The sequence below is a fragment of the Oryctolagus cuniculus genome, chromosome 1 (genome assembly GCF_964237555.1).
Source record: "Oryctolagus cuniculus chromosome 1, mOryCun1.1, whole genome shotgun sequence".
NCBI classification, from domain to species: Eukaryota; Metazoa; Chordata; class Mammalia; order Lagomorpha; family Leporidae; genus Oryctolagus; species Oryctolagus cuniculus.
This window is the reverse complement of record NC_091432.1, coordinates 8595541-8621306: the sequence shown is the minus strand read 5'-3', so window position 1 is coordinate 8621306 and position 25766 is coordinate 8595541. Positions and strand designations below refer to the sequence as shown.

The 25766-nt window shown below is 55.8% G+C and overlaps 1 protein-coding gene across 2 annotated transcripts; it reads right to left on the bottom strand.

Annotated features, from left to right (window-relative positions):
- Window positions 1–1882: 1882 nt before the first annotated feature.
- Window positions 1883–22142, bottom strand: SLC22A8 (solute carrier family 22 member 8). Of its 2 annotated transcripts, XM_008274325.4 has the most exons (11): window positions 21985–22142; window positions 20971–21327; window positions 7936–8039; window positions 7263–7417; window positions 6639–6807; window positions 5004–5127; window positions 4713–4828; window positions 3632–3846; window positions 2858–2966; window positions 2515–2718; window positions 1883–2425 (listed from the first exon to the last, which is right to left on the bottom strand). In XM_008274325.4, exons 2-11 carry the CDS (start codon window positions 21301–21303, stop codon window positions 2326–2328), a joined length of 1629 nt encoding a protein of 542 aa, XP_008272547.2. In that variant the 5' UTR covers window positions 21304–21327; window positions 21985–22142; the 3' UTR covers window positions 1883–2325.
- Window positions 22143–25766: the final 3624 nt, after the last annotated feature.

Below are 25766 nucleotides of genomic sequence, written 5' to 3'. Positions count from 1 at the left end.
AAGGCTATACAATTTCTCATGAATAGCTTTTATTATGACTAATGGTGATTAATATTTATATGAATGACTATTGGTTTCAATAAAATATATTATTATATTATGTTTGTAATGTATGACTAAAATTAATCTCACCTGTTTCTTCTTGCTTTTTACAAATGGCTGCTAGAAAATCTAAAATTACATTTGTGGCTTGCATCATATTTCCACTGAACAGCAACTGGCGCAGAGGCTTGAGGCAGAGGCCGGGAAAGATTTCTGAGAACATCAGTGAGAAAGGGAGGAAGAGGGTTACTTATGGGATTGTTTGATTACAAGGAGCTGAACCCCGTTAGTTAGCTTAAACTAAAGCCATATATATTTGGAGAATTAAAGGGTATTTAATAGAATCCAGGGTTTGCAGAAAGTATATCTGGCACTGATGGGATCCGTGAAAACCAATGGGAATAATCTCATCACCCCTTTGATCTGGGCCTTGTGGTCTCTTGTTATCTTTTTTTCACTGTGCATCTGCTTCATTCTCTCTGCAACTGGTACCCTCTGCTCTGCTTGCATCCGGGCCAGCCTTGCCTCATGTGAACTTGCCTTAGAACAAGAGACTGACTAGAGTCTCCCTGCCATGGTCGGATTGTGGTTTCCCCTCACAGCCTCATGTTGGGGAAGCTTTGTCCTCAGTGTTGTGGTAGTGAGAGATGGTAGAGGGGTGGCATTGTGACACAGGGGTGAAGCCGCTATTTGTGGTTCCACATCAGAGTGCCAGTTTGAGTCCCAGCTGCGCGGCTTCTGACCTAGCTTCCTGCTAATGCACCTGGGAAGATGGTGGATGATGGCTCAGATGTTTGGGCCCTTACCACCCGTGTGGGTGACCTGGATGGAGTTTTGGGCTCCTGGCTTCAGCCTGGCCCAGGCTTGGCTGTTGGAGAGTGAGCTAGCGAATGGAAAATCTCTTTCTCTCCCTGTCTTTCACTCTCTGTCACTTCACCTTTTGAATAAATAAATAAATAAATAGTCTTAGAGCACCAGAAAAGTAACAGAACCTCTAAGAGTGGGAGCACGAAGGAACGTGACTAGGTCACTGGGGGCACTGCCCTTGGGAGGGATTAATGTGATTCTTCTGAGGCCCTGGAGACCTATGGAGGGGGTGGTTATAAAAGGTGTGGAGCTGAGGTGGGCGGGACCTGGGGTACATGGCAACAAACTGTCTGTCAGGCATGTGGCTGGGACGTGGCTCAGAGATTCGGGGTGAGCTGGGCAGGAGGATGAAGACTGGAGAAGGGTGGCTCCTGTCCACAGCCACTCCGGGCTGGTATGGTCAACTGCTCACACGCATTCTGGCACATGTAGACCCACATGTGATCTTTCCAAACACAAGGCTGATGAACACATGTGTCTGTGCACTCACACCTGCATGCTGCTGTCTGAACACCCTCCAGAGCTCCCGCATCGAAGTTAGGCACATTCCGGGGGTAGTAATAGGTGCGGTCTTTTGGGTTGTGGTTGAATCATGAATCCTACATCCTCCTGAACGGCTTTAACACCTTATAAAAGGGCTGGAGGGACCTCGCTTGAGCCCTTGGTGCCCTCTGCCATGTGAGGACACAGTATTCACCCCTTTGGACACATGACAAAGCAGCAAGAAGACCCTCAACAGACACAGCATTGCTGGTGCCTTGATCCTGCGTTTCCCAGCTTCCAGAACCATGAGCAACAATTTCTATTGTTTGTAAACCACTAGCCTGTAGTGTTGTGCTATGGCAGCACAGGTGCACTAAGACACACGCTCGTGTCCGCGGAAGCCTGGCTCGCATGCACCCGTGTGCCTGTATCTGTATATACATGCAAGAACGGGCAGGCGGATGTGCGCACTCACACGTCCACACCTTGCTCCTGAGCAGCATGGCTTGAGTTATTTATTGCTGTTTATTGAAACCTCCCATGGAAGAAAAGCATTGAGAGAAGGGACAATGGTCTCCTTTAGGACTGATCACCCCAGGGGACCTCAGGAGTCCTCAGGGGAAGGAGCTGGGACATGGGGGAAGGTGGGCAGTGAGGAAGGGCTGGACAGAACTGTAGAGCTTGGGCTGCAGGGGGATGCGTGCAGGGCTAGGTGCAGAGGGGCCTGTGGCCAAACCTTTGCACTTGCCAGGGCTGTACCAGGGCTGGTGATGATGGTGTTGGCGGAGATGCCTTTTCCAGATCTCAGAAGGCTTTGTCCTAGGAGTGTACACCCCTCCCCTAACCCTCATGGCCCCCCAAGGAGCTCAGAGGTAGGCCTGGCCCTGGTGGGGATCAGTCTTTGGAGGGCAGGGAAAGGGGACTCCATTGTCCTCAGTTGCGGTCCACGCCCGGTCCTGAGGGCTGCAGAGGGATCCTCTGGGACGCCTTTTCTGCCTCGGGCTCCTGCTTCAGCTTCTTGGACTGCAGGAACCTAGGGACACAGAACTCAGGGAAAGCCCTGGGCCCAGACCCACCTCTCCAAGGAGGACCGCCAGTGGAGCCCAGAGGTGGGGGACTGACCAGTTTTCCATGTCTTCCAGAGTCTCTGGCAAGGGCTGATTGAGGGTCTCCGGCAGGAAGAGGGCAGCAGAGCCTCCCAGGAGGGCGACAGTCCCGTAGATAATATTGGGGATGAAGGGCTGGATCTCGCCCGTGATTTTCACCAGTGGGGAGATCATGCTTCCCACGCGGGCCCACACGTTACTTATGCCCATCCCTGTTTGTCTGCAAGGGTTCAGAGCAGGGATTGGCAGCCAGTGTGTGGGGGCTCTCAAAGGGTGGCTCAGGCACCCCTGGGTGTGGGGCAGCAGGATGCCACAGTCCCCCCTCCCCGCCGTATCCCCAGTCCAGGTCTAGCACCTACCGAATGACTGTGGGGAATAGTTCACTGGTGTAGAGGAACAGGCAGCTGAAGGAGCCAGACAGGCATCCCTTCCCAAACACAGCCAGGATTGTCCTCAAGAGGGACATGTCTGCAGAGGGAAGACAATGTGGGCCCTGGGCGGTTGGGGAGCAGCTGAGTGTTCTCACACCTTAGCAGACCTGCTCTCTCTTTTTGCTTTGCCTGCCAGGAAGCCCAGATTCAAATTCAAAGCTGAGTAACAGCTGCCCTGTTATTCCAAAGGCTTTGCGTGCTTGTGCCCTGCTGTGTTTGTGTTTTCCTCTGGATCTGATTCCCTCTTCCCGCATGTATTTTGTTGTATATGTTCTTGCCCTAAAATACCTCAAGTTCCTTTGGAAGGATGTAAGGGTATTAAGAAACAATATGTATGTGAAATAAAAGTGGCTTTTCCAAGGTCACGGTGGAGTAGGTTGTGGGTCTTCCTTGAGCCCCGGGCTCCGGTTTTTCCTCGTCTTAGCTCATCCTCTGCACTGACGTCACCCAGGACACACCCAGTCCCTAAGCAGTTCCTCACACTGTCCAGACACCACTGCCGCGCTCAGCCCAAGTCAGATCTGGAAAGTAGCTTTGATATTATCTAGCTCAATTGAATTACTCTCTAGAAGACAGACCTGAGCCTCAGAGAGTGCAGGGACCAGTTGAAGGCAACATAGAGAATTAGAGGCAGAGGCAGCAGGACTGGGGTTCCTGGCACAGCGTTTTCCAGAGAATTCTGGGGGAGCCCCAGCGTCTCACCCATGGGTACAAAGATGAGAGACAAGATGGCTGCTCCTGCTAGGATCAGGGCGGCACCCTGAGTGATGTGACGGCCCAGATAGCTCAAGGACAGGATGGTGATGAACTTGGCGGGGATGTCGACCCCCCCAAAGATGATCTGCAGGATGTAGATGTTGACTCCAAATTCTTCCACACCCATAGCCAAACTGTAGTAGGCAAAACCGGTGGCAAACCTGAGGGGGGCAGAGAGGGCTTGGTTAGATCTGCAGCTGGTCTGATGCCTCTCCCCCGCGGGCTGTTGGGTCACCAGGATGACGAGTGGTTTCATCTCTTGTGCCAACAGCGACCGACTGATGGGGGTTGCCTGAGAGCTGCTTTGAGGCTTCTGCAACTGTGTCTGGGCTCAGTGAGGATGTGCAGGGATCTGCTAGTCATGTCTAGGGTAGGGCGGCCAAGGTATTTCTAACTGACTAGCGAATGTTAGGACTTGGGGGAATCTCAGAGACCGAAAGAGGCAGTGAGCAATGTCTGCTGGTTGGGTAGCAGTTGAACGTCTGGACTGGGGAGGTGAAAGTCGCGCTGGCCATGTGGGTCAGATGCGCTTCCTTCCTTTCTTAGAACTGTGGGATCCCTTTTGAAGGGTTCCTGGGCAAACTGGATCCCAGTCACCTAGTGCCAGGTCACAGAAAGGGCTTTGAGGGAACTTTAGAATGTCAGACAGAAGACAGAACTTGGGAGACATCGTTTCTGTCTGCAGGTCTTCAGCCCAGAGGCTCAGCCTTGCTCTGTGGGACTCCGCAGGGTAGACAGGGACAGGGACAGAGGGGCAGAGTGTGGGAAAACTTCTGGGCCTGGAGCAGTTGCCCTGTGGATGGGTGTGTTTGTGTGACCCCAGGGGGAAGAGACTCAAAGATCGCACCTGGGTGCGGTGAAGGGATCCAGCAGATCTTGGGGTTGGGGGCTGGGCTGTGGTGGCTCAGGGGAGGGGATCCCCTTGATTTCTGTCGCAGGTGCTCTAGGCCTTGCCCTCAGGTGAACCTGCTGGAGGCCTTGTTGTTTAGCTCTGGCAAGGTGTGGGCAGGGAGGGGTGCTGGGTTACCAGGCCAAGGAAAGACACAAGGTCACGCGGCGAAGGATGGGTGTCCGGAACAGGTCAGCTGTGCTGTACTTGGCCTTGGCCAAAGAGATGTCCTTCTGCAGGCTGAGTTTGAGCTCCTTGGGGGTAGAGGAGGGGCACCGTTACTGAGCAGCTGGAGGGCAGGAGCAGGGGAGGGAGGTGCGGGCCTGGTGTCGCTAGAGGAACTGCCTCGGTGGGGGCGGGGGGGTCTGGAGTGCTGCTGGCTGTGAGCAGGGGGAAGGGGTGAAGTGTGGGGTCCTGCTTGGCCCCTACCTCCAGGCTCAGCTTTTCTCCCTCCTCCTTCTTGCCGTTGAAGGTGGCTACTCGCCGGAGGATCTTCAGGGCCTTTGAGGACTTCCCAGCCAGGACCAGCCAGCGTATGGACTCTGGTATCCACCTGGGGGCCAGAGTCAAGTCACAGCCCCTCTCCCCCTTTCCCCTGCCAATCCCCAGGCCCTTCTGGAAGAACATCAATAGCCTGGGCCACGGGGTGGGAGGTCCAGAAACCTGAGCTGCCTTTACTGCAGATTGCACGGAATTTCAACTTGGCTCAACTTTGCACCTGGGTTGCCTACAGCCAGCACAAATTCCAACATTCTCTTCCCCCGCTTCCAAAAGAGTCTTTCCTCTGCCCCCTGCCCGGGCTGCTTGTTATCACTGGGTGTCTTCCTTAGCTGGGAGCCCCAGGGCTCTCGGCCAAGGCAGGTGGGACCCGTGGAGGCCACGGCAAGATCGAGGCTGGGCGCTGGAGGGTCCTGCGTGTCTGCCTCTCCAGCTTCCTCGGGCTGCTTTCCCAGTCTCTCTGCAGTCCCGGGGCAGCTCAGGACTGGGCCCAGAGGCCAGGGTGAGGGCTGTGGCCTAAGAAGTGGACGTGAGAATCCCTTGATTCTCTCTGCAAAGGGCCAGCCCTGCTGGGAGGTGGCATGAGCAAAGCATGCATGGATCTTGGGATTGGTGAGTGGGCCGTCACCGCCACTCTCTCTGCCCCCATTGCTGGCTCATGCTGTGCCCTCCCCGAGGGCCCCCAAGTGAAGAGGATGGAGGAGGCAGAGGTGTGGAGAGAAGGAAGCGGTGTTTGGAGAAGTCTGGTCCAAGGTGGGGTCAGCTTCCCTGTGGGCACTCAAGACCTGGCTCCAACAAGGCCCTTGGGGAGAGGACACTGGTCCCCTGGCCTCAACCACTGCCCCCTGCTGACACATGCAGCCTGCTGGTCCCAACCTTGTCTCCCCTCCTGGCCTGTGGTTTCTGCTTCTGCCCTGCTAGTCCTCTCAGCCTGCTCTCACCAAGATCATCAGGGACTTCCTTCCCAGTACCACGGCCAGGGCCTGCATGCCTGCCTCCTCTCCCAGGGCAGCATAGACGCAATGGCCACCAATTATGTGCAAGGCCCATACAACTCAGCGTGATGGGCAGTATTATCTCATTTTACCTAGAAAAACCTTAAGGTTCAGAGTGGGTGAGACTTGCCCCAAGCCACATGAGGAAAGGGCTTGGGCTGCGGTCTGTGCTCTGCTGACCACCTGCCCTGAGCTCTCTGGCTCCACCACCTCCTGGAGACCCATTTCCTGGCCTTCAGTGTGGCCTTCTGGGCCATTATTTTGCTGATGGTGCCCTGGTCAGGCCTACTGGTCAGCCACACACATGCCTCCCTCTGCAGGAAGTTGAGGCCTCCCTGGCTTTCCGTGCTCAGCATAGCCTGGCCCCGTCCCATCCGCTGCGACGCACCTCCCTTCTCCGGGTGCAGGCAGCTGCTCCCTCCTGCAGCCTTGCCTGTGGCACTCCTGCCCCCTGGCTCTGGGAGGTGGTGTCTAGGGACAGACAGAGTCGGCCAGCCTGGTCAGGCATGGGCCTCCTCTGTTTGGCCCTGGTTGGTTCAAGGAGGGAGGTGAAGAGGAGAGGGCCACGTACCAGGATAACAGGGAGAAGATGAAGTAGGGAGCGGATACGGTTAACTGTAGCCAGCGCCACTGGGGGATGGCGTAAGCCAGGCCAGGCAGAACGAACTGGCCGATGGTGTAGCAGTACCCAATTGCCGTCGACGTGATGGCCCGCATCTTGGTGGGCACCCATTCCACATCTGTGGGAGAGATCCAAGGCACCGCCCTGTGAAGGGGGCACCAGTTCCTGCCGCCTACAGGCTGCCTCATCTGACCCTGACCCTAAGGGCTCTGCAGTGGCACTTTATGGATGCTGCGGCTGTGGCTCAAGGAGGTAGAACCCCAACCGAGACCTGAGTTACCCCCAAGCCCATGTTCTTGACCACCCCCTCAATCTCCTTATCTGTAAGAGGGAATGCCAGTATCATTCACGTGTGTGTGTCCTCGATGCACCATGCACCTCACAGAGCCCAGCCCAGGGTTAGTCCTCAGTGGTGACGGCAGCTATTACTACGCTGTCGTGGTGTTCAGGGGGCCTCCGAGGGCCATGCACTGACCCACAGGGAGCCCTCTCCTTGTGCCAGGCCCAGATCTCCCTGTTTTGACTTCTGGCTGGTGCTCCCCGAGCCCTGCTCCCTGCCCCCCTGCGGCTCACTCAAGATGACGGTGCTCAGGATGATGCCCGAGATGCTGAAGCCACACAGGAAGCGGAAGACCATGTAGATGGGGAGGGTGGGGCTGAAGGCGGTGCCGGAGCCGCTGGCCGCCAGCAGCAGGTAGGAGCAGGTCAGGATGGGCTTGCGGCCAAACCTGCAGCCCAAAGGAAAGGAGAGGCCAGGTTAGCCACCGTGCACTTGCCAAGATGCGTGACTGTGCAGGATTCAGGGCCAAGGGCTTGGACCCTCTCCTGCCCTCCAGCCAAGGACCAGGTGGGGCAAATTACTCCCTTCCCAGACAGAGCCTTGCTGGTAATTGCTAGTTTTTGACAAGTTGGCACTTAGAGGTTTCAGTTAATGAGTGATTTCCACCTCCACCCACGGAGGAGCTGACTGGGCAGAGGTCAAGGACCACTCATCTCTGAACAGTCCATCTGCCCTGCCTCCACATGGCCACTATGTCATGTGGAAAACCCGGAGGCTTTCCCCTGGGCCTGGGGAGACCAGAAGGCTCAGGTTGTAAGGGCTTCGGGGTTGGGAGAAGGCTGGGCCCGAGGCTGCTCGGCGAGGACTGTCCCTCCCGTCCCTCTCAGCTCTGCCTTGAAGGATGTGCATGGGAGAGGAGTGGTCTCCTGGGGCTGTGCCTCCATGGCGTGTGTCCCAGCAGCTCACCTGTCCGACAGGTCTCCAAGCACGAGGCCTCCGATGAGGATGCCTGCCATGAAGATCGACTGGGCCATCTCCTTCAGTTTGTTGGAGCTGCACACCAAGTCCCACTGCACGAGAGCAAGGGTGGGCCCGCCTGGCTCAGCGCAGAGCAGCCTTCACACTGACTCCTACCCTCCCCCAATCCTCTCTGGGCTGTCAGGAGCCTGGCCCATACCTGCCAGGCACCATTTCCTCCTCCGCCTGGCCAGGGACTCTTTGGGGCTGCCTGTGGGTCTCTGACCCTGGGCTGTGTTATCACAGCCGCCCTCGGCAGGTGTGGCCTTGGAATGACTTACACAGTCCACTCAGCTGCCCCTCTAGACCTGTGTTCTTCTCCCCCTCTTCCCCTCCGTGCCTGCATCCCATGGCTGGTTGCTGACCTGTTATTGCACTCAAGGCTGGTCTCTCTGTCTGCACCCTTGACCTCATCTCTGTCCCCCATAGGGACCCTGCTCTATTGCACCCCACATCTGCTGCCCCCCACCTCTGACTTTCCTGCTTCCTATGTCTTTTCAAAGCTCTTCCAGCTGTGATGAAGTTAAGGACCCCAGATCAGGGGAGAGGATCCTGGGTGATCTGGGGCAGGGTGGGGTTGGGTGGGGGAGTCTCATTGTCATCATGTGGGGTCTTTCCAGCCAGAGCTTTCCCAGGTGCCGTCACCGTGAGATGTGACTGCAGGAGGAAGACGCAGAGAAAGACAACGTTGCTGGCTTTGAAAATGGAGAAAAGGTCCCAGGGGTGTGCACAGCCTGGAAGGTGGAAAAGGCGGGGAAGCAGATGCCGCCCACCCCGCCCCCGCCAGAGCCTTGATTTTGGCTGAGTGAGATCCACACGGGCCTCCTGACTGTAAGGCGGTAACCTGCGCAGCGCAGAAGAAAATCCTCTCCTTAGCTCTTCCACACTTGCTCTGCTTCTCCCTTCCCTTCGAAGCCGGTCTGCTTGAAGACGGGCTGCACTTGGGGTCATCTCCTGTTCCGTTCTCAGTCTGCACCACCATCCACTGCCACCGAGCTCACCAAAGCCACTGGTGACTTCCTCTCCAGGCACCGCGGACCCTCTGTGTCCTGGTCCGGCTGGGCCCTGCTGCCCTCGCCCTCTCCAGGAGCCCTTCCTGCTCTCCCCCGACTCCTTTCTCTCCATGGGCTCCCACCTCCGCAGGGCACTCTTGGGAGCCTCCTTGCTGCCCACTTTGCCCAGGCAGTGCCTTGCGTTCCCCGGCCTCAGTTGCTATTTTACGCGGTGCACTCTGGATCCCTGTCTTCAGCCCCTCTGCTCTCCTGGTCTCCAGACCAGCAGATCCCACTGCCGCCTTGAAAACTCCACCTGGGTGATGTCACATGCACCTCTCAGCCACCTGGGTGATGTCATACAGACCTCTCAGCCACCTGGGTGATGTCACTCATGCACCTCTCAGCCACCTGGGTGATGTCATACAGGCCTCTCAGCCACCTGGGTGATGTCATACAGACCTCTCAGCCACCTGGGTGATGTCACTCACGCACCTCTCAGCCACCTGGGTGATGTCATACAGGCCTCTCAGCCACCTGGGTGATGTCACTCACATGCACCTCTCAGCCACCTGGGTGATGTCACTCACATGTACCTCTCAGTCACCTGAGTGATGTCACATGTGCCTCTCAGCCACCTGAGTGATGTCATACAGGCCTCTCAGCCACCTGGGTGATGTCACATGTACCTCTTAGCCACCTGGGTGATGTCACATGTGCCTTTCAGCCACCTGGGTGATGTCACTCACATGCACCTCTCAGCCACCTGGATGATGTCACATGTGCCTCTCAGCCACCTGGATGATGTCACATGTGCCTCTCAGCCACCTGGATGATGTCACACGTGCCTCTTAGCCACCTGGGTGATGTCACACGTGCCTCTCAGCACCAGGGTGATGTCATACAGGCCTCTTAGCCACCTGGGTGATGTCACTCACATGCACCTCTCAGTCACCTGGGTGATGTCACATGTACCTCTCACACTTCACAGCACTTGTCACCCAGTCCTTGCAAGGTCCCAATCTCACTCACTGGCAGCTTTCTTTTTAAAATTTTTACTTGAAAAACTTGTATGTTATTTTCAGTTGACCAATAATAATTATATTGCATTCAGGGAGAACAATGTTTTGATCGATGTGTACAGCGTGGAAAGAGTAAATCAAGTTAATTAATGTATCCATCACCTCCCTTCCTTGACATTATTTTGTGCTGAGACATTTGAAAGTCTCTTAGGATTCTGAATGTTCCCAGCACTGAAAAAAGGATGTGTGCCCGAGAGGGCAGATACACCGATGACCCTGTTCTAATCACTGCACAATTCATGCAGGCATTGAAATGTCACACTATACCCCACACGTGCACAGTTCCTATGCGTCAACGTCAACAAATACACATTAAAAACTTAAAAATAAGATAAAATAAAACATTTAAAAAATCTAGTTGCCAGTGTCATGCAAAGGGTTATGCTGCTGCTTGCAATGCTGGCATCCCACGTCGGAGCCTTGGTTTGAGTCCTGGCTGCTCTGCTTCCGATCCAGCTCCCTACTAGCATGCCTGGGAAAGCAGTGGGTGATGGCCCGACTTCTTAGGCCCCTGCACCCATGTGGGAGACCTGAATGGAGTTCCTGGCTCCTGGCTTCAGCCTGTATCAGCCTTGGTTGTTGTAGGGGGGGGAGGGGAGAAAGCAGCAAATGGAATATCTCTCTGTCTTCCTCTCTCTCTGTCACTCTCTCTTTCAAATAAATCAACAAATTTTTCAAAAAGTAAATAAGTTATTCTCTTAGATTTTTGGAATATGCAGTATCACTGATTATAGCCAGCCTCGTGTGTAACGTATCTCAAATCCCCTCCTGTCTACCTGAAGCTTTCTGCCTTTTAACTGGTAGCCCCCATTCCCTTGCTCCATCCGCTGTGCCTCTGGTAGCTGTCAGTCTCCTGTCCTGACTGTTGATCAGATTCCATATGTACCTGAGAGTGAGATCCTGGTGGTAGCCCTCCCCTCCCTCTCCTACTCCACAATCACCTTGTCCTCAAGTTTCCAAGTTTTCAATAGTGTGTGAATCTGGATCCTCCTCTTCCCACCACCCTGGCCTCAGTGTCCGCCTCGCCACCTTGCACTTGGTTAATGACAGACACTGTTTCCTGGGGGCACTGTCCCGAGTAAGCTGGCTTAACTCCTGTAGTTTGTATAACAACCTTATCACGGGGGTGCCAACATCACCCCCACTTTACAGATGAGGAAACTGAGGCCCGGAAAGGTTTACAACCATATGACAGTCTTGCAGCCTTCAATCTTATCCCCTCCCATCCGTTCTTTGCCTGATAACCTAACTAGCTTTCTGAGACATCACTCAAATCAGGTTCCTGCCTTGCCTAAAGCGCTTACTGGCTTCCTCTTGCTGTTTGGGTGCAGATAAAGCTCAGTTAACATAGATTTATGAGGCCGTCCAAGCTCTGGCCCTGGCCTACCTGTCTGGTCTAATCTCCCACTAATCCCCAACACACACCCTTTGTGCCAGCCATCCGGACTTACGTGTGTAATGAGGTGGAGAATTTGATTCACTAGAAATGAATGCCTCCCAAGAATGTTGTGGAAGTAGAGCAGTGTGGGAGAAGGAAGCACACATCCCAGGCAGCTTTCCCCACGTCCCTCTGCTGCAGTGGGTGAAGATCCAGGTCCCCCGGGGGGTCCCTTCTGCCTGGGAGGGGCCTGCACTGGTGTGTGGGGGCAGGGGACGAAGAGCATCAAGGAGGGAGTGAGGGTGTGAGAGACGCTTCTACTGCGTGGTGCGCCGTATAAGGCTCCTTTAGAAGACCTACTGTCCGCCTAAATCCATCTGCCCCTTCCTCCACAGCAGACAGCATACTTCCTAGGTCCCCTTGGAACCAGACGGGGGCATGCGATTCTTGACAGCGGAATGTGTACGGAAGAGATGTGTGCTACATCTAGCCCGTGTGCTTAAGGGGAAATCCCAGGCCTGGTAACTTATATGCTTTCTCCTTCCATTTGGAGGTAACGGTCACAACTTCCGCAACTCTGGAAGCCAAGATGACAGGGCGGCAGTCAGACTGGGCCCAGAGTGACCCCGTGGAGCAGTTCCACGCAACAGCCTAAAATACTGCTACATGGAAAAGAGAACTACTTTACGTCGAAAAGACAAGCATTTTGTTTTCTTGAAGCCATGCATTATGATTGGCTGTTTTTGTTATGGCAACTTGACTTACTCCAATGCTTTCCACCAGAAGCTACAAATGGAAATTAGATTAATATCTCAATCCCCACTGTATTTATTGCCTGAAGGAACCCAGGGTCTGTTTGGATCATGAGAGGGTCACTATCAGACTAGCTTGGATTAGTTTGAGGCTGCTGTCTATTCCACTCTCTGAGACCAGATCTGAGGAGCTTGGTTTCTCCTGTGAGACTTGTGATCATGTAGATGTTAGAATAACTGGTGCAAACCCATTCCTACCAGAAACAAGCAATTTATAGAGAATGCCACTCCTGGAATGAATTTTGAGCTGTGCTTAGAACGTGCTGGAGTCCTTACAATGGCTTACGAGACCCTGCAAGGCCTGCTCCCGTCTTTGTCTCTGCACCGCTCTGCTCTCACCTGCTACTGCTCTCTCCCTCGCGGGCTCCGCTCAGGTCACCTTGCTGTTCCATAAGCACGTCAGGCTTGCTTCTGCCTCCGAGTCTTGGCATAGGTCACTTTCTTTGGAGTGTTCTTCCCCTGGTATCCACCTGGCTCCTTCACCTCCTTGAGATCTTTGCTCAGATGCTACTTTCTCAATGGGACCCTCCCCAACCACCCTATTGAAAATGACAGCCTTGGGGCTGGCAGTGTGGTACAGTGGGTTAAGTCATGTCCGGCGATGCCAGCATCTCGCCTGAGCACTGGTTCAAGTTCTAGCTGCTCTACCTCTGATCCAGCTACCTGCTAACGTGTGTGGTAAGATGGCCCAAGTACCAGGGCCCCTGCCACCTGTGTGGGAGAGCTGGATGAAGCTCCTGGCTCCTGGCTTTGACCTGGCTCAGTCCTGGCTGTTGTGAACCAGTAGATGGAAGATCTCTCTTTCTGTCTCTCTCTCTTTCTGTAACTCTGCCTTTCAAATAAATCAATAAATCTTTAAGAAAAATGGCAACTTTCCCCTCCCCTACTTTATTTCTCCATGGCACTTCCACCTATCAGTCATCAGTCATACTTTTCCATTTTTTTGTTAGTTGTATGTTTCTCCTTCAAGAATATCAACTTGATGAGGATAAGGCTTTTAGTCTGTTTTGTTTACTACTGTACTTTGATTGCTTAGATCAACGATGGACACAAATAAATAGATACTTGTGGGGTTGAGTGAGTGAACTTCCCATGGAAAGAGTAGACAGAAGCAGAGCCTTAGAAGTTAGAGACAGAGGCCGGCGTTTCCAGTATGGGTGAAGTGTCTGGCAGCCTGATGGGGGCTGCTGGGCAAAGGCGTGGGAACAGAAGAGCACATCAGTGTGAGCACGAGGTATAGAGAGAATGAGAAGAATTTAAAGGCATCCTCAGATTTTAGGGGATAGGAAGACACTTAGGGCAAATCTTGGTACACTTTTTGTAGCTAGCTATGCAGAGCCACTGAGAAGGCCCTGTTAAGAAAATCTGTAGGGGCCAGTGCTGTGGTATAGTGGGTAAAGCTGCTGCCTGCAGTGCTGGCATGCCATATGGGTGACGGTTCAAGTCCTGGCTGCTCCCCTTCCGATCCAGCTCTCTGCTGTGGCCTGGGAAAGCAGTAGAGGACAGCCCAAGTCCTTGGGCTCCTGCACCTGAGTGGGAGACCCGGAAGAAGCTCCTGGCTCCTGGCTTTGGATTGGCCCCAGATCTGGCCATTTTGGCCATTTGGAGAGTGAGCCCGCAGATGGAAGACCTCTTTCTCTCTCTGCCTATCCTTCTCTCTCTGTGTAACTCTGACTTTCAAACAAATAAATGTCTTTCTTTTTTAAAAAAATCCTGTAGCAGAAGTCTCTATTATTAATATTTAAAAATTTATTTTGTTTATTTGGAAGAGAGAACGAGCGAGAGAGAGAGAGAGAGATCGATCCTGTCCGCTGGTTCATTCCCCAAATGCTTGCAACAGCTGGGGCTGGGCCAGACAGAAATCAGGAGCCAGGAACTCAGCCTGGGTCTCCCACATGGGCAGCAGGGACTCACTTGAGCCATTGCCTGCTGCCTCCCAGGGTGCACATGAGCAAGAAGGCGGAATTGGGAGTGAGCCTGGACTGGAACTCAGGGGCTACTGGAGTCACAAGCAGGGACTTAACCGCTGGACCAAATGCCCACCCCCAAAGCCACAGTTATGACGCAGAGTGTCATTTGTGTTTCCATTGACTGTGCCTCCACGCATGGGCTAGGCCATGTGGAAGTCTGTAAAGTTCCCTGCAGTTGCACTTGTTTTTAAGGCTTTTGCACCTGCTACGATCCCTTTATTCTAATAATTTTGCCAGCCCTCCCAAACTCACATTAAGTACCTGGAACTTCTGTAGGTGCCCGGCACAGGCAGATGCTCACTCACCCTCTGTGAAGCGGATGTGTGGCTGGGAAGCGCAGAGGACGCCCCATGTAGGGGAAGCGTCTGCCACTTCTCCCTCGCCCCCCAGCATCCTGCACTTCGCTCAACAGGGTGCATTCTGCACCCTGGTTACTCACTTGTTTTCCTCTCCTGGGCTCCATAACCTCACTGAGGACAGAGATTGTCTCATTTGGCGTTTTGTCCCTGGCAGCCAGCAGAATAGTTGGTGACTATTAAAAGTTAAAGTACTTTCAATGAATAATTAATGAGTAAACAGGGTTGGGGTTATTATACATGTTTTACTGAAAGGCCCAGATAGAGAGAGGTATCTTGCTGGATTGGGGGAGCCAGTGCCTCAGCTTCCCGGTGCTTCTGCCTCGCCCTGGCCATGGCCTTGACCAATCTTCCCCATCCACTTTGGGCAAGCCTGCATGGCGCTTTGTCTTTCAATATCCTAGTACACTGTTCTTGGCTTTCTTTTCCCTTTCTCGGAGCATAACTGAGCCTTCAGGGAGTGGATTCTAGAAGGGAAGGAGAGGAAGCTCACTTGCACATCTACCTGCCTGGCTGGATGCACCACGAAGGTGGCAGTGTTACTACCATGGCAGGAGGCAGCTTTGCAAGTGTGATAACCCTGTGTCATAGGTGCTACCTATCTTCCTATACAAAGAGCCCAGGCCCAGGGGGGAACTGATTTGGACAATGTCAAAGCAGAGACTCAAACTCAGGTTTGTTGCACCATGATCACAGCTCCCTACTGTGTGCTATGTACCCTACTGTGTGCTGTGCTCTGAGCGGCCACTGGAAGGTCAATGCACAGGACTGTTGGTCTGAGCCACTGGAAGACAGTGGAGCCCAGGATGGAATGGGATTGTGGTTGAGGAGGCAGTCAAGGTCAGAGCCATTCAGACTGGTCTGTTATCAAGGCCAAAGTGTGAGGTGAGGATGGGCTTAGCAGCTAGAGCAGCAGAAGAGAGGTCAGGAGGCCACCTTGGAGGGTAAGGCAGAAGGTGGGTCATGGAAGGTGAGGGAAAGCCCTTCTTGTTCAAGGTTGCAGGCACAGGGGACCACACACATGGTCCCCATCCCTAGAGCAAGGACAAGTGAAAGGCCTGCCTTAGCGAGGTGGGGGTGGGGTGTGGTTCGGGAGCCAGGCTGCACCTTGGGGAGTCAGCACTGTGCATCCTCAGAGCCCTGGCGGAGCCTTCGCGGTGGCACAGGGCCAGGGAGGATGAGCCAGGTGCCTTGGAGGGAGTCAAAGGGATGTGAGTCCCCAGCTCCGCCGTGCAGGAGCTGTGTGTCCCTGGGCCAACTGCTTAACCTCAGCGCGGCTCAGTCCCCTTGTCTGCTTCCCAGGGCTGTAAATGATGTGAAGAATGAAAAGAACCCAGCACTACTCCCGGCAAACACTGGGCATTCAGTGTGCACCGCTGTTTCATTGTTATTGTCATGTCAGCATACGGCCTGTGCTCACAGGAACCCATGCCCACCCCTTCCCCTTGAAAGCCTGGCTCACCATCCCATCCCAGAAGTGCCACCTCTGCATCTGAGCCCTGTGTGCTCCTCTTAGAGTAGGGACAACAGTGCCTGAGTCTCAGGGACACAGGAGAGGGATGCAGTGCTGGGGGTTTGTATACAGTTGGCACCCACGGATGACAGCAGCCTTAAGACACCGCGCCCCGCCTCCTGGCCCCATACCTTGGCCCATCATCAGGGTCTTTCTTGGTCAGGGCTGTGGGTGAGAGTCAGGCTGTCCAGGAAGGGGCTTCCAGGTCCTTACCCGGGAGTCAGATTGACAGCTGGAGAGAGGTGGGAAGAGGGGTGCCCGGGGTAGGGCAGAGATGGGCTGGAGGGGCAGTGAGGCTGGAAAGGGAGATAAGAGGTGGGCAAAGTCTGGGAGGTGGAGAGCCTTTGGGGATGGAGGCAGAGTGGCCAGAGGAGACCGGCTAGAGACTCCTAGGGACTCGCAGGGGAGCCTGCGTCTCCAGCAGCTGCCTGGGGCTTGCAGAGGTTCCAATGGGGGATGGGCCCCTTGTGGCCCTGGAGACAGGGAGGCTCAAAGCCCAGAGAAGAGTCTTGGGGTCTCAGGGGAATGCACCTCTGCAAGGCCAGGCCCACGCCCCCAGGTCACAGGGCGGAGGGTAGTGGGGTGGGACTGTGGGCTGCACTGTTCTCCAGGAACCCAGCACGCAGCTCCCTGCTCCCACGCCTCCCAGACATGAAAGGAAGCCTTTGTTTGCTTCTAATGTCTGAATAAAGCTCCTTCTGAGAATTCCCCACCTTGCTGCTGCTGCTGCCGCTGTGCCTGAGAGAGGAATTTGTGGTCACCCCTGCCAGGAGAGCTTAGGGGATCACAAGTGGGAAGAGGCCCCTCACTCCTGTTCCCCCACGGAGCCTCCAGCTCAGGCCTCTCCTTATGGTCCTGTTCTGTGGACCCAGGAGAGGGGAGCTGACTTTCCAGGCACCAGGGGAGGGCTAGGCAGGGTCTGGGAGCCTGGGAGTGCAGGGGAGCGCTGAGAAGGCAGACCCCCTTTTCACTGGGGGGCCCTGCCCTCCTGGGGGGGACGGACCCTCTGTTGCTGCCCTGCCCACTAAGGAGAGCAGCTCACGCCAACCCTGAGCCCAGTGCTGCACCCCACCCACTGTCTCCTTTAACCCTCACGTTTGCTTTCCTACCCCTTCTCAAGGAGGAGGAAGCTGAGACTTGTCGGGGTCGTGACGCCCCCAGTAAACGGCAGAGTCAGGATGTGACTGCTGGCTGACCGCAGGTCATGATCCCACACTGCGGGGCCAGGAAGCAGCCCCTTGTCACGACTAACTGGGTCACCCGGCCCTGGGGCTTGCTCGTTGCCAGGTACCCATCTTCCTCATCGCCACCCTCCAGGCCCCCGCCTCCACGCTGGAAATCCACCCCTCCGTAAGGTCCAGCCCCTGCTCCACCTCCACCCCTCCCCACGCTGGACTGGCCATGGCTGAACCACAAAGGGGAAAAGCCAAGGGCTCTGCCCTTGTAGTGCTGGTCCTAGCCCCTGTCTGGGTCCGGCTACTAAAGGGTCAGTGGTTGGGCAGGGACCCAAGGACCTCTGGGCCTTCACGGTTGACAGTCCTCAAGGAGCCAGAGGCTGATGCAGACAGAAGGGTGCCGGCCCTGAGCCCCGGTGACCCTGTGTCCTGCTGGGATGGTGACGGATGCTGGCTGACCCGGACCTAAGCTGGCTGTTGACTGGGTACGAGCCCCGCTGCCTCTGCTCTTGGCGAGGCTCCCAGGAGCCCTCCTGATGGGTGTCCTGGACAGGAAGCCACTTCCTTCTCAGCAGCTTGCAATGTCTGCACCCCTGCCTCTGCAGGCGAAGCTTGCACACTGGCCCCCCACCCCTACCCTGCTCTGCGGGGGCGTGTCCTTCGTTCTGTGTTGACTGAATGCTTACTCCGCACCTAGCCCTGTGACAGCAGAGATGGGCATGACAGACACCGTCTCTGGCCCGTCGGAGCTACAGCCAGAGGAGAACATGGATCCTTGGAAGGGTTGGGTCCACCCGACACGCTCCTTGGGGCTACAGCGCATGCGCAGTCTCCTGACCGGTGGGTCGGGGGCTGTGCTGTGGGCTCCTGGACCTGCCTTCCTAGGTTCCGCTCCTGAGGCCACCATTTACGAAACATGGTGCCTTGAGTCAGGGACCCGTGCCTCAGTTTCCTCATCTGTGCTAAACTCAGAGAGCTGTTGAGAGGCTCGGATGCACAGGGTGCTCAGAACTGGCTCTGGGACCTGTGAGCAAGCGGTAAAGGCTAGTGATGCTGGCGGTGGTTTAATTGCTCCCTGCAGGCTCTTTGCTGCTTTGGCTGGACTATGTTTCTGGAGGACACAGAAGGTGCCTTTTACTCCTCCTCATCTTCCCCAGAGACTGATACACAGCAAGTCACCATTGCACTGGGAAACTTACAACCCTCCTCCCCCACATCCCTTCAGTTACTGTGACAGATGTCTGCTTTATCTGATGGCCCCTCCTATCTGTCATCTCTGTCCTGGATCTCCGGGCAACTTGCTAGTGGGTCTCCCAGACGCACTACAAGCCACTCTCCATCTTGCAGTCAGCCTGCCAGTCCCTGGAAGGTGATCCGAGCACACCACTCTCTGGCTTAGCACCATGGCGTTTGATGGCTCTCATTGTCCTAGGGACAGAGGCCAAATCTTCACCTTAGCCTCAGAGCCAAGCCCTCCTGCTGCCCTCCCAGCCTCGTGTCTGGAGGTCTCCATCCCCTACTGCTCACCCCTGGAACTCGCTGTCCTGTTTTGCTCTCTTCATGCTTCCATGGCTTTGCATCTGATCTCCTGCCACGCTGTTCCATCTGCCTGGGGCACGCTTGCCCACTTTTGCCTGCTTCCTAACTCTCACTTCTCCTTCACACTCCTGCACATCCTGCTGGACCTTGCCCCGGCCCCCCAAGGCTGGCCAGGTACCCTTCCCGGGAGTCCCAGGGGGGACACTGAGTTCACAAAGTGTCACATTCACTCATTCATTCATTCCATTGTTCTACAAAAATTTATTCTGCATGGCACTCCTTTGTACGATGCTGCAGATACAGCAACACGTGAGACAGCTCTGCAACCCTGCCTCTGGAGATCACACATCGCACTCCACTGCCCGTGACCCTAGAGAGGTGGGGCTGTGTCCTCACTGGAGACCCGGCCATGCAGGGCTGGTGTGGGAGCTCTGTGTCCTCAGTATTAAGCATTCAATGTCAATAAGTGTGTTGCGTACTTGATGCATTTCAGGCATCAAGACGCTGGGGAGAAAAAGTGCCAGCACCGGGAGGAAAGGTCATCTGGGCGATGTGTGGGTGACGGTTAGGAGCGCAGCATTGGGGCGGGAGCCTGTGCTCAGATCCTGAGTCTGCCACTTACTAGCTACCCAAATGCTCAAGTTCCAGTGCTCCGGTTTCCCTCTCTGAAAAAAAGAGATTAGAATACTATCTCTTGGTGTTGCCGGGAGGGTTAGAAGTGCTCATGTTTGTAAAGCACTTAGAACAGTGCCTGGCACATGGCAAGTGCCTCCTATAGGAATGCACATTTATCACACAAGCACAAAGCTGTCATGCACACCCTGTTGGCAGAGAGTCCTGGGTTCAAATCCTGCCCCTGCCAGGTTCCAGTCGTGTGCAATCCTGGGAACACTGTGGGATCTGGCTGAGCCTCCATTCCCTCATGTGGGAACGAGAAAGAGAGTGATCCTTGCCTGGGAAAGATTCTGTCCCCTGGGCTTGCTGGAGCCCACACCTGCAGGGTGCTCAGTGCAGGTGACGGCTGCGCCATGCAGCTCTTTAACAAGGCAAGGTAAGGGTCCTGCCCGGGAAGGGCTCCTGACCCCCAAGGAGGAGTGAAATCATTGGTCTCTGCTCACTGCTCAGATACCTCCTCCTCCAGGCAGCCCCTCCCAAGTTGTATGGTTTCCCCCTCTTTTGAGCCCCCTCTAACAGGCACCTCCTTGGACCGCCGATGGATGTTAGCTTTACATTTCATTTGTGAAGCCGACCTGCTGTGTGGCACTGAACAACTATTTTTCCTCTCTGAGTCTTAGTGTTCTGGTTTTTGATCTGCCAAGGATGATAACAGTCACTTCCAACAGAGCAGCATTCATAGAATCAAACAAATCAACGTATGCAAGACACCAAGCTCTGCCTGGCAGTCGGGAGCTGCTCAGAAAACGCCAGTTCCCGTTTTCTCCTCTCTGTCTGGTCACTGGCCCCTCGCTGGGCCTGCCCATTCATTGAAGAGTCTGATTTAACTCTGAGTCACAGAGAGGGCAGGTGTAAGGGTCGGTGGATCACAAGGGGATGGCTGAATGGGAAGTGGACCCTCAAGTGGCTGGGTGAGGGGCTGAGCTGTGTTCTGGGTCTGCTCAGGAGGTTCCAGCCATCCACTCCACCAAGTCCCTCTCCACACGCCTTCCCAAATTGTGGGGCCTCTGTGGAATTTTCCTTCTCTCCCCCCTTGGCTGGTTAACCCTTGCCCAGCATTCATATCTCAGCTCCAGGGACACCTCCTCCGTTGCCCAGGCCCTCCTGCCCCACACCCAGCCTAGGGGAAGGTCACAGTCAAAGGTCACAGTGCAAAGTACTTTGCAATTTTCCCCCTTTGTGTGGTGATTTCATGAACTGCTGCTCCCCCAACCCTCGCCCTGGGCTGTGGACCCCCTTGGGGGCAGGGACCGGTGCCTTTCTGTATCCCCAGAGCTTAGCACTGTCCCTGTCCCAGAACAGGCCCTCAATAGCCAGCAACTGAGAAAGTGCTTGGACTCCGAGTGTGGAGAAAGCAAATCTCCCGGCCCCCCTGCACCTGCACCCAGACCCTTCCTCTTGGCCTGCCCAGAGCCCATCCTCAGGTCCTGGAGCGTGCCCCAGCCTCCCCTCCCGTCTCTGAGTGGTGCAGGGCGTGGGGTGCCAGGCCTACCTCTGTCACAATGGTATCCCTGGTGCTGTTGTAGACCCAGCCGTCCAGGCATGGCTCGGTGGCCCCCTGGGTGTCATTGGGCAGGCTGGCGTTGGGTGGATGCACGAACCGGAGGCACCGTTCAGTCTGTCCGTTCTGGTTTACGGGGAGCACCCAGGGCCCCGCAGAGGCGTTGGGAGGCGGGCGACAGTGGTGGCTGGGCGTGGTGGCCGTGAAGATCTGCAGCAGGTTGTGGTTGGCCATGCCCAGGATTGGGAAGCCCAGCAAGGCCACATGCAGGAACTGGAAGGGGCCCATGCTGCCCACACGGTCCAGGATCTCGGAGAAGGTCATGGTGCCAGGTGAGGCGAGCCAGAGCTGCAGGGAAGGCACCGGCCAGGGAGAGGGGCGTGTGTGAGAGTGATATGTGGGCTGATGGAGGGGTCCCAACCCCCGTGGGAGCCCATGTGTGGACAGCAGTGTATGTGCACACGTGTGAAGGCACAGAAGCCCACGCATGTGTAGCCACAGAGGCATGTCCCCAGCTGCTTGGACAGAGACAGGGTACCAGGCGTGAGTGTGTGGATGCAGAAGTGTCTGTAGGTGTGTTTCTGTTTGGGCTGCAGCAGGCGGGCACACATGTGCACCCCTGTGGGTGTGAGTGTGTGTGGTCACATGTGCTGCATGCATGGAGTGGTGTGGGCACACAGTAGGGACCAAGGGGCCCAGTCCTCCATGTTGGCCGACACAGGATGGACTGCAGAGGTGGGTGGAGGATGTCCCCGATTGCTCCGGGCAGACACAGGGTTAGTGGAGCTCAGGCTGCCTGCTGGGCAAAGGCGGCCCCCAGCCCAGAGCCTCTTGGATTTTGATTGTCCCCTGGGGCTGGGACAACCATGCCAAGGTATGGGAAAGAACCCACCTAGGTCCCATCGCATACTAAGGCATTTAGTCAGCACGGCGAGGCAGCAGGCCCGGCCTTGGGGGGAGTGGTTCCTGGGAGCCTGGGCTTGGGGGCCCTCCCCCCCTCCTCACCTGGTGGCTGGGGCAGGCTCCGCTGGGGGCTGTTGGTCGGTGCAGCCGAGGGCCTGCTCTGTGACGGGGTCCGGCGGCCGCTGGAGTTGGACAGCTCAGCTCCTCTGAGCTGTGTTTGTGCCTCCCCCAGGGGGGCTTATATAAGGCATAAGCTGTTTCCCAGGCTAATGTTTGACTTTCTTTGGAGGATTAACATCACCGGAAGGGAGGGTGCTGTGGACCCACCGAGCCCAGCTCTCCTCAAAGGGCTGCCTCAGCGAAGGCTGGGTGGGGGTGGAGCGGCAGGGCTGAGTCCGGCAGAGCTGCTGGCTGCCGGGAGGAGGGTCCAGGAGGGTGTCTGGCCTGAGCCTCGACGTCCAGGCTCCCTCTGAGCTGAGAACAACCAGTGGGACAGGTGTGGCAGCCCAGGAGCCGTGGCCTTCCTCACCAGGTCTGCCTACCTGGGGTGCATGTGTGAGGATTTGCCTGCCTGGGTGTTAGGGCACACACAGGCAGCAACTGTCCCCCCCCCCCCCGCCCCCGAGCAGCCAGGGCCTCCTCTGTTTGAGCCCCTCCCATCCTGTCCTCCACAGACAGGCTCTTGGCTGGTCAGCTGCATCCCTCTGGGGACCAAAGACAATTCCTCCTCTTGATTCTTTATCTTGGGTATGATTTTAATTATATAATAATGTTTACTTCTTGCACAAAATGTCGGTGACACAGTCAAGCCAAAAAAACCCCAAACCAAAACCAAACCATGGGGTCTTCCCAGAGATCCTGCCCAGACGTGTGTTCTCACCACCCTGTCCTGGGCAGAGACTTTAGTCCCAAACTCGCTCCAGCAGTAGCACTCTCCCTGAACCCTCAGGGCGGTGCTGTTCCTGCCCCGGCCTTAACCATTAGGGAACTGAGAGGTTAACTCACTTGCTCAGGGTGCCCCAGCCAGGCAGAGGCAGGCCAGGCCAGGGGCAGAAGTGGCCTCGGGCCCGCGTCCATCCGGAGCCAATATTTTCTACGTGGGAAGTCTGCTGTTCTCTGTTGCCCCTCTTTTATCGGGGGTCTGACCTCACCCCCGCCTGCCCTGAGCTCTCTGCTTCCAGCTCCCACCACCCTCTGGGAGCTGCCCCTACCCCCTAACCTGCTCAGGGGAGGCCTGGCTGGGGATCCCCTTCTCCTCTGGGCCCCCTTGTCCACCAGAGCAGCATCCAGCGGCCTGCGGCCAGCCTGCTCCTGTAGCTCCCCCCAGCACACTCCCTGCAGGACAGGGTCCAGCCCCTCCTCTCTGCTGCCCACCTGGGCCCAGTGTTATTGATATTCTGCAAGGGGCCCCGAGGCAGGCCGAGATCCGGAGTCATCAAAGGCAGATTAAATTATGCTCCGGGCAGCCACGGGGTTGTTTTAGGAAGGTTTTCGACTGTGAGGCTTGTAGGGAGCTGGGTTGCTGCCCCGAGCACCCCCTGTCCTGGGCACTCACCCTCTTTCAGATTTTCTGGCTCCTAATTGGCCCGAGTTATCCGTCTGTTCTCGGCCCAGTGGAATGTTGTTTAAAGGAACCTGGTGACGTCCCGCTGAGGCTGTGGAGCGGAGCCAGAGCATACAACTCCCAGCTGCCTCGGGGAAGAGCCCCCGCACCCTGGCCTCAGTGGACATGACTGGATTTCTGAGGTCTGGATGGAGGAGTCTCTCGGGAAACTGTGGGATGCACTTGTGTGACCTTGGGCCAATAACCTCTCCCTGGGCCTCCGGTATTCTCTTTTCATTAGTTAAGTGGCTTAAAAAAAAAAAAAAGGCACCAGAGGGCTTTTATTCAAACAACACATTGGGTTCGTGAGATCAATGTAGGCAGCACGCAGCTGAGTTGTGCTCTGGCTCAAGTGCGTGTCCCCAAAGTCGCCCTGCTGCCGGCACCTCCTCGGCTCATCCCTCTGGCCTCCCTGCCCGAGGCGTCTCCACAATATTAAGGAATCTATCACTTCTTACATGCCATGACCCTAAGTTCAATATGTCCACATTAACTTTCTTAAGAAAGAAATTACACATTTGGGAAATCGGACATGTTAAATGCATTTTTAATTTGGGACATGGAAATGCATTTTCTTTCTCTCTCTCTCCTCCCTCCCTCCCTTCTTTCCTCTCCCCACCTCTATCTTCATCTTTTGTCTAAATTCTTGCAGAGTCTCCTTTAAGCAGAGCCGGGTTGAGTCAGTTTTGCCTGTTCTCTCCGGGGTCCCAACAGGGAACATGCATTTTGAGCTGAAAGGGCCCAAAAAGCTATCGAGTGCAAAGTTCTCTTAGCTGCAGGAACCGGGGTTCAGTGAGGGCAGCTCCCCTGGCACTGTGGCCCAGTAGACAGTCTGTCTACATCTGAGAGTCCCTGAGCTGGGGGAGGGGCCATGACAGCTAAGACAGAGGAATTTAATGCAGGAGGATCGGTGTCAGAACCTGGGCATTTTGGACAGATGGCTTCATGGAACTTCCTGTGGGTCTTCTACGTTTCTGCCCACCCATTCACCCACCTGTTCAGCCATCCATCCATCCATCACTTCAACCGTCCATCCGTCTGTCCACCTCTGCTATGTGTGTGCAGGGCTTGTGCATGGAGGTCCTGTGCTAGGAGCTGTGGACCTGCCCTACCTTCCAGCCTGCTTATGAGATGTGGTTCTGGCATCGAGGAGACTGACTTCAGTGCCACAGGAGGAGGTCTGAGGAGTAGGATCTGGGTGGGCTGCCTACAGGTGACATTTACAATCTTATGATGGTGGGGGGGATCAATGGGGAGACTTTGGGAGGAGCCTGCACACCCGAGCAGATGAACTCGCTTGGGCCAGCTTGGGTGGCAGCCTTGGTCTCAGGTGCCGGGACATCTCTGGAGTGGGCTCAGAGGGGCTGGTCACCCCCAGGGCTCCTCTGTGCAATGGTGGGGTAGAGGGGGTGGAGGGCGGGGGATGGGGAGGCTCCTAGTGCTGGTGACCCGTTAGGCACTGGGAGCCGACTGGATCCTGCTCAGTGGACCCTAACCTCACGTAGTGTGAAGTCTGGGTCTCTTGCCCCGCATAAACATTGCACCCACCGGGGCTGGGCCATCAGCTGCACTCACCCCTGCCTGGAACGGTCCAGACAGAAGCTGGAGCATGGGTGAGGCCCTGCTCTGCTCACCTGTGGCCTTAGGTGGGGTTGGTGAGGTGTTCAGCGAGCCTCCAGGAACCAGGAACTTACTCATCCTCCCCCTCAGCCCTTAACTGGTGGGTTAGAGACCCCAGGTTTAGCCCCTGTCTTTGGGCGACTCCGAAGGAACAGGCAGCCCTGGTCCGGTAGCTTCAGGCTGGACCTGGGCATCCCAATCCTTCCTCCCTGCCTCTTAGGATAGTCGGGATTTTAAATGACTCAGGGCCAAGTGCGCAGTGCTTAATCTGAGGACAAGGAGAAGCAGGAGGAGGGTGCAAAGGTGGGTGGGCCTCTGGAGACCCTCCCTGGGCACCCAGCCAATCCCGACTAAGCCTATCTCGTTGCCAAGGAGACTGGCTTGCGCTGTCACCCCGCGGCAACAGGCAGGAGCCCGAGATCCTCCCGGGACCCAGGGCGGGTCAGAGGCCGAGGCCAGACGCCTGGAGCTCCGCTGCTCGGCCAGGCTAGGCGGAGCAGCGCTCACCGCAGCTCTGCAGCATTGGAGGGCGAGGCGCCCCCTTGTGGTCGACGTCGGGAACTCCACCTCTGCCCTCCAAGTGGCGAGGCTGGGGTTTGGGGTGTTGGTACTCAGGAGGGGAGAAACACATTAGACACTGGACAGCCGGCGTCGGAACTCC

Bases quoted from the DNA above. Each gene is read 5' to 3' on its own strand.
- SLC22A8 (XM_008274325.4), bottom strand. From the start codon at position 21,303: ATGACCTTCTCCGAGATCCTGGACCGTGTGGGCAGCATGGGCCCCTTC. The intron at 7,418-7,935 runs GTGAGCTGCTGG...TTTGGGCTGCAG, and splicing joins CTTGGAGACCTGTCGGACAG to GTTTGGCCGCAAGCCCATCC. The intron at 5,128-6,638 runs GTACGTGGCCCT...TCTGGCCCCCAG, and splicing joins ATCTTCTCCCTGTTATCCTG to GTGGATACCAGAGTCCATAC.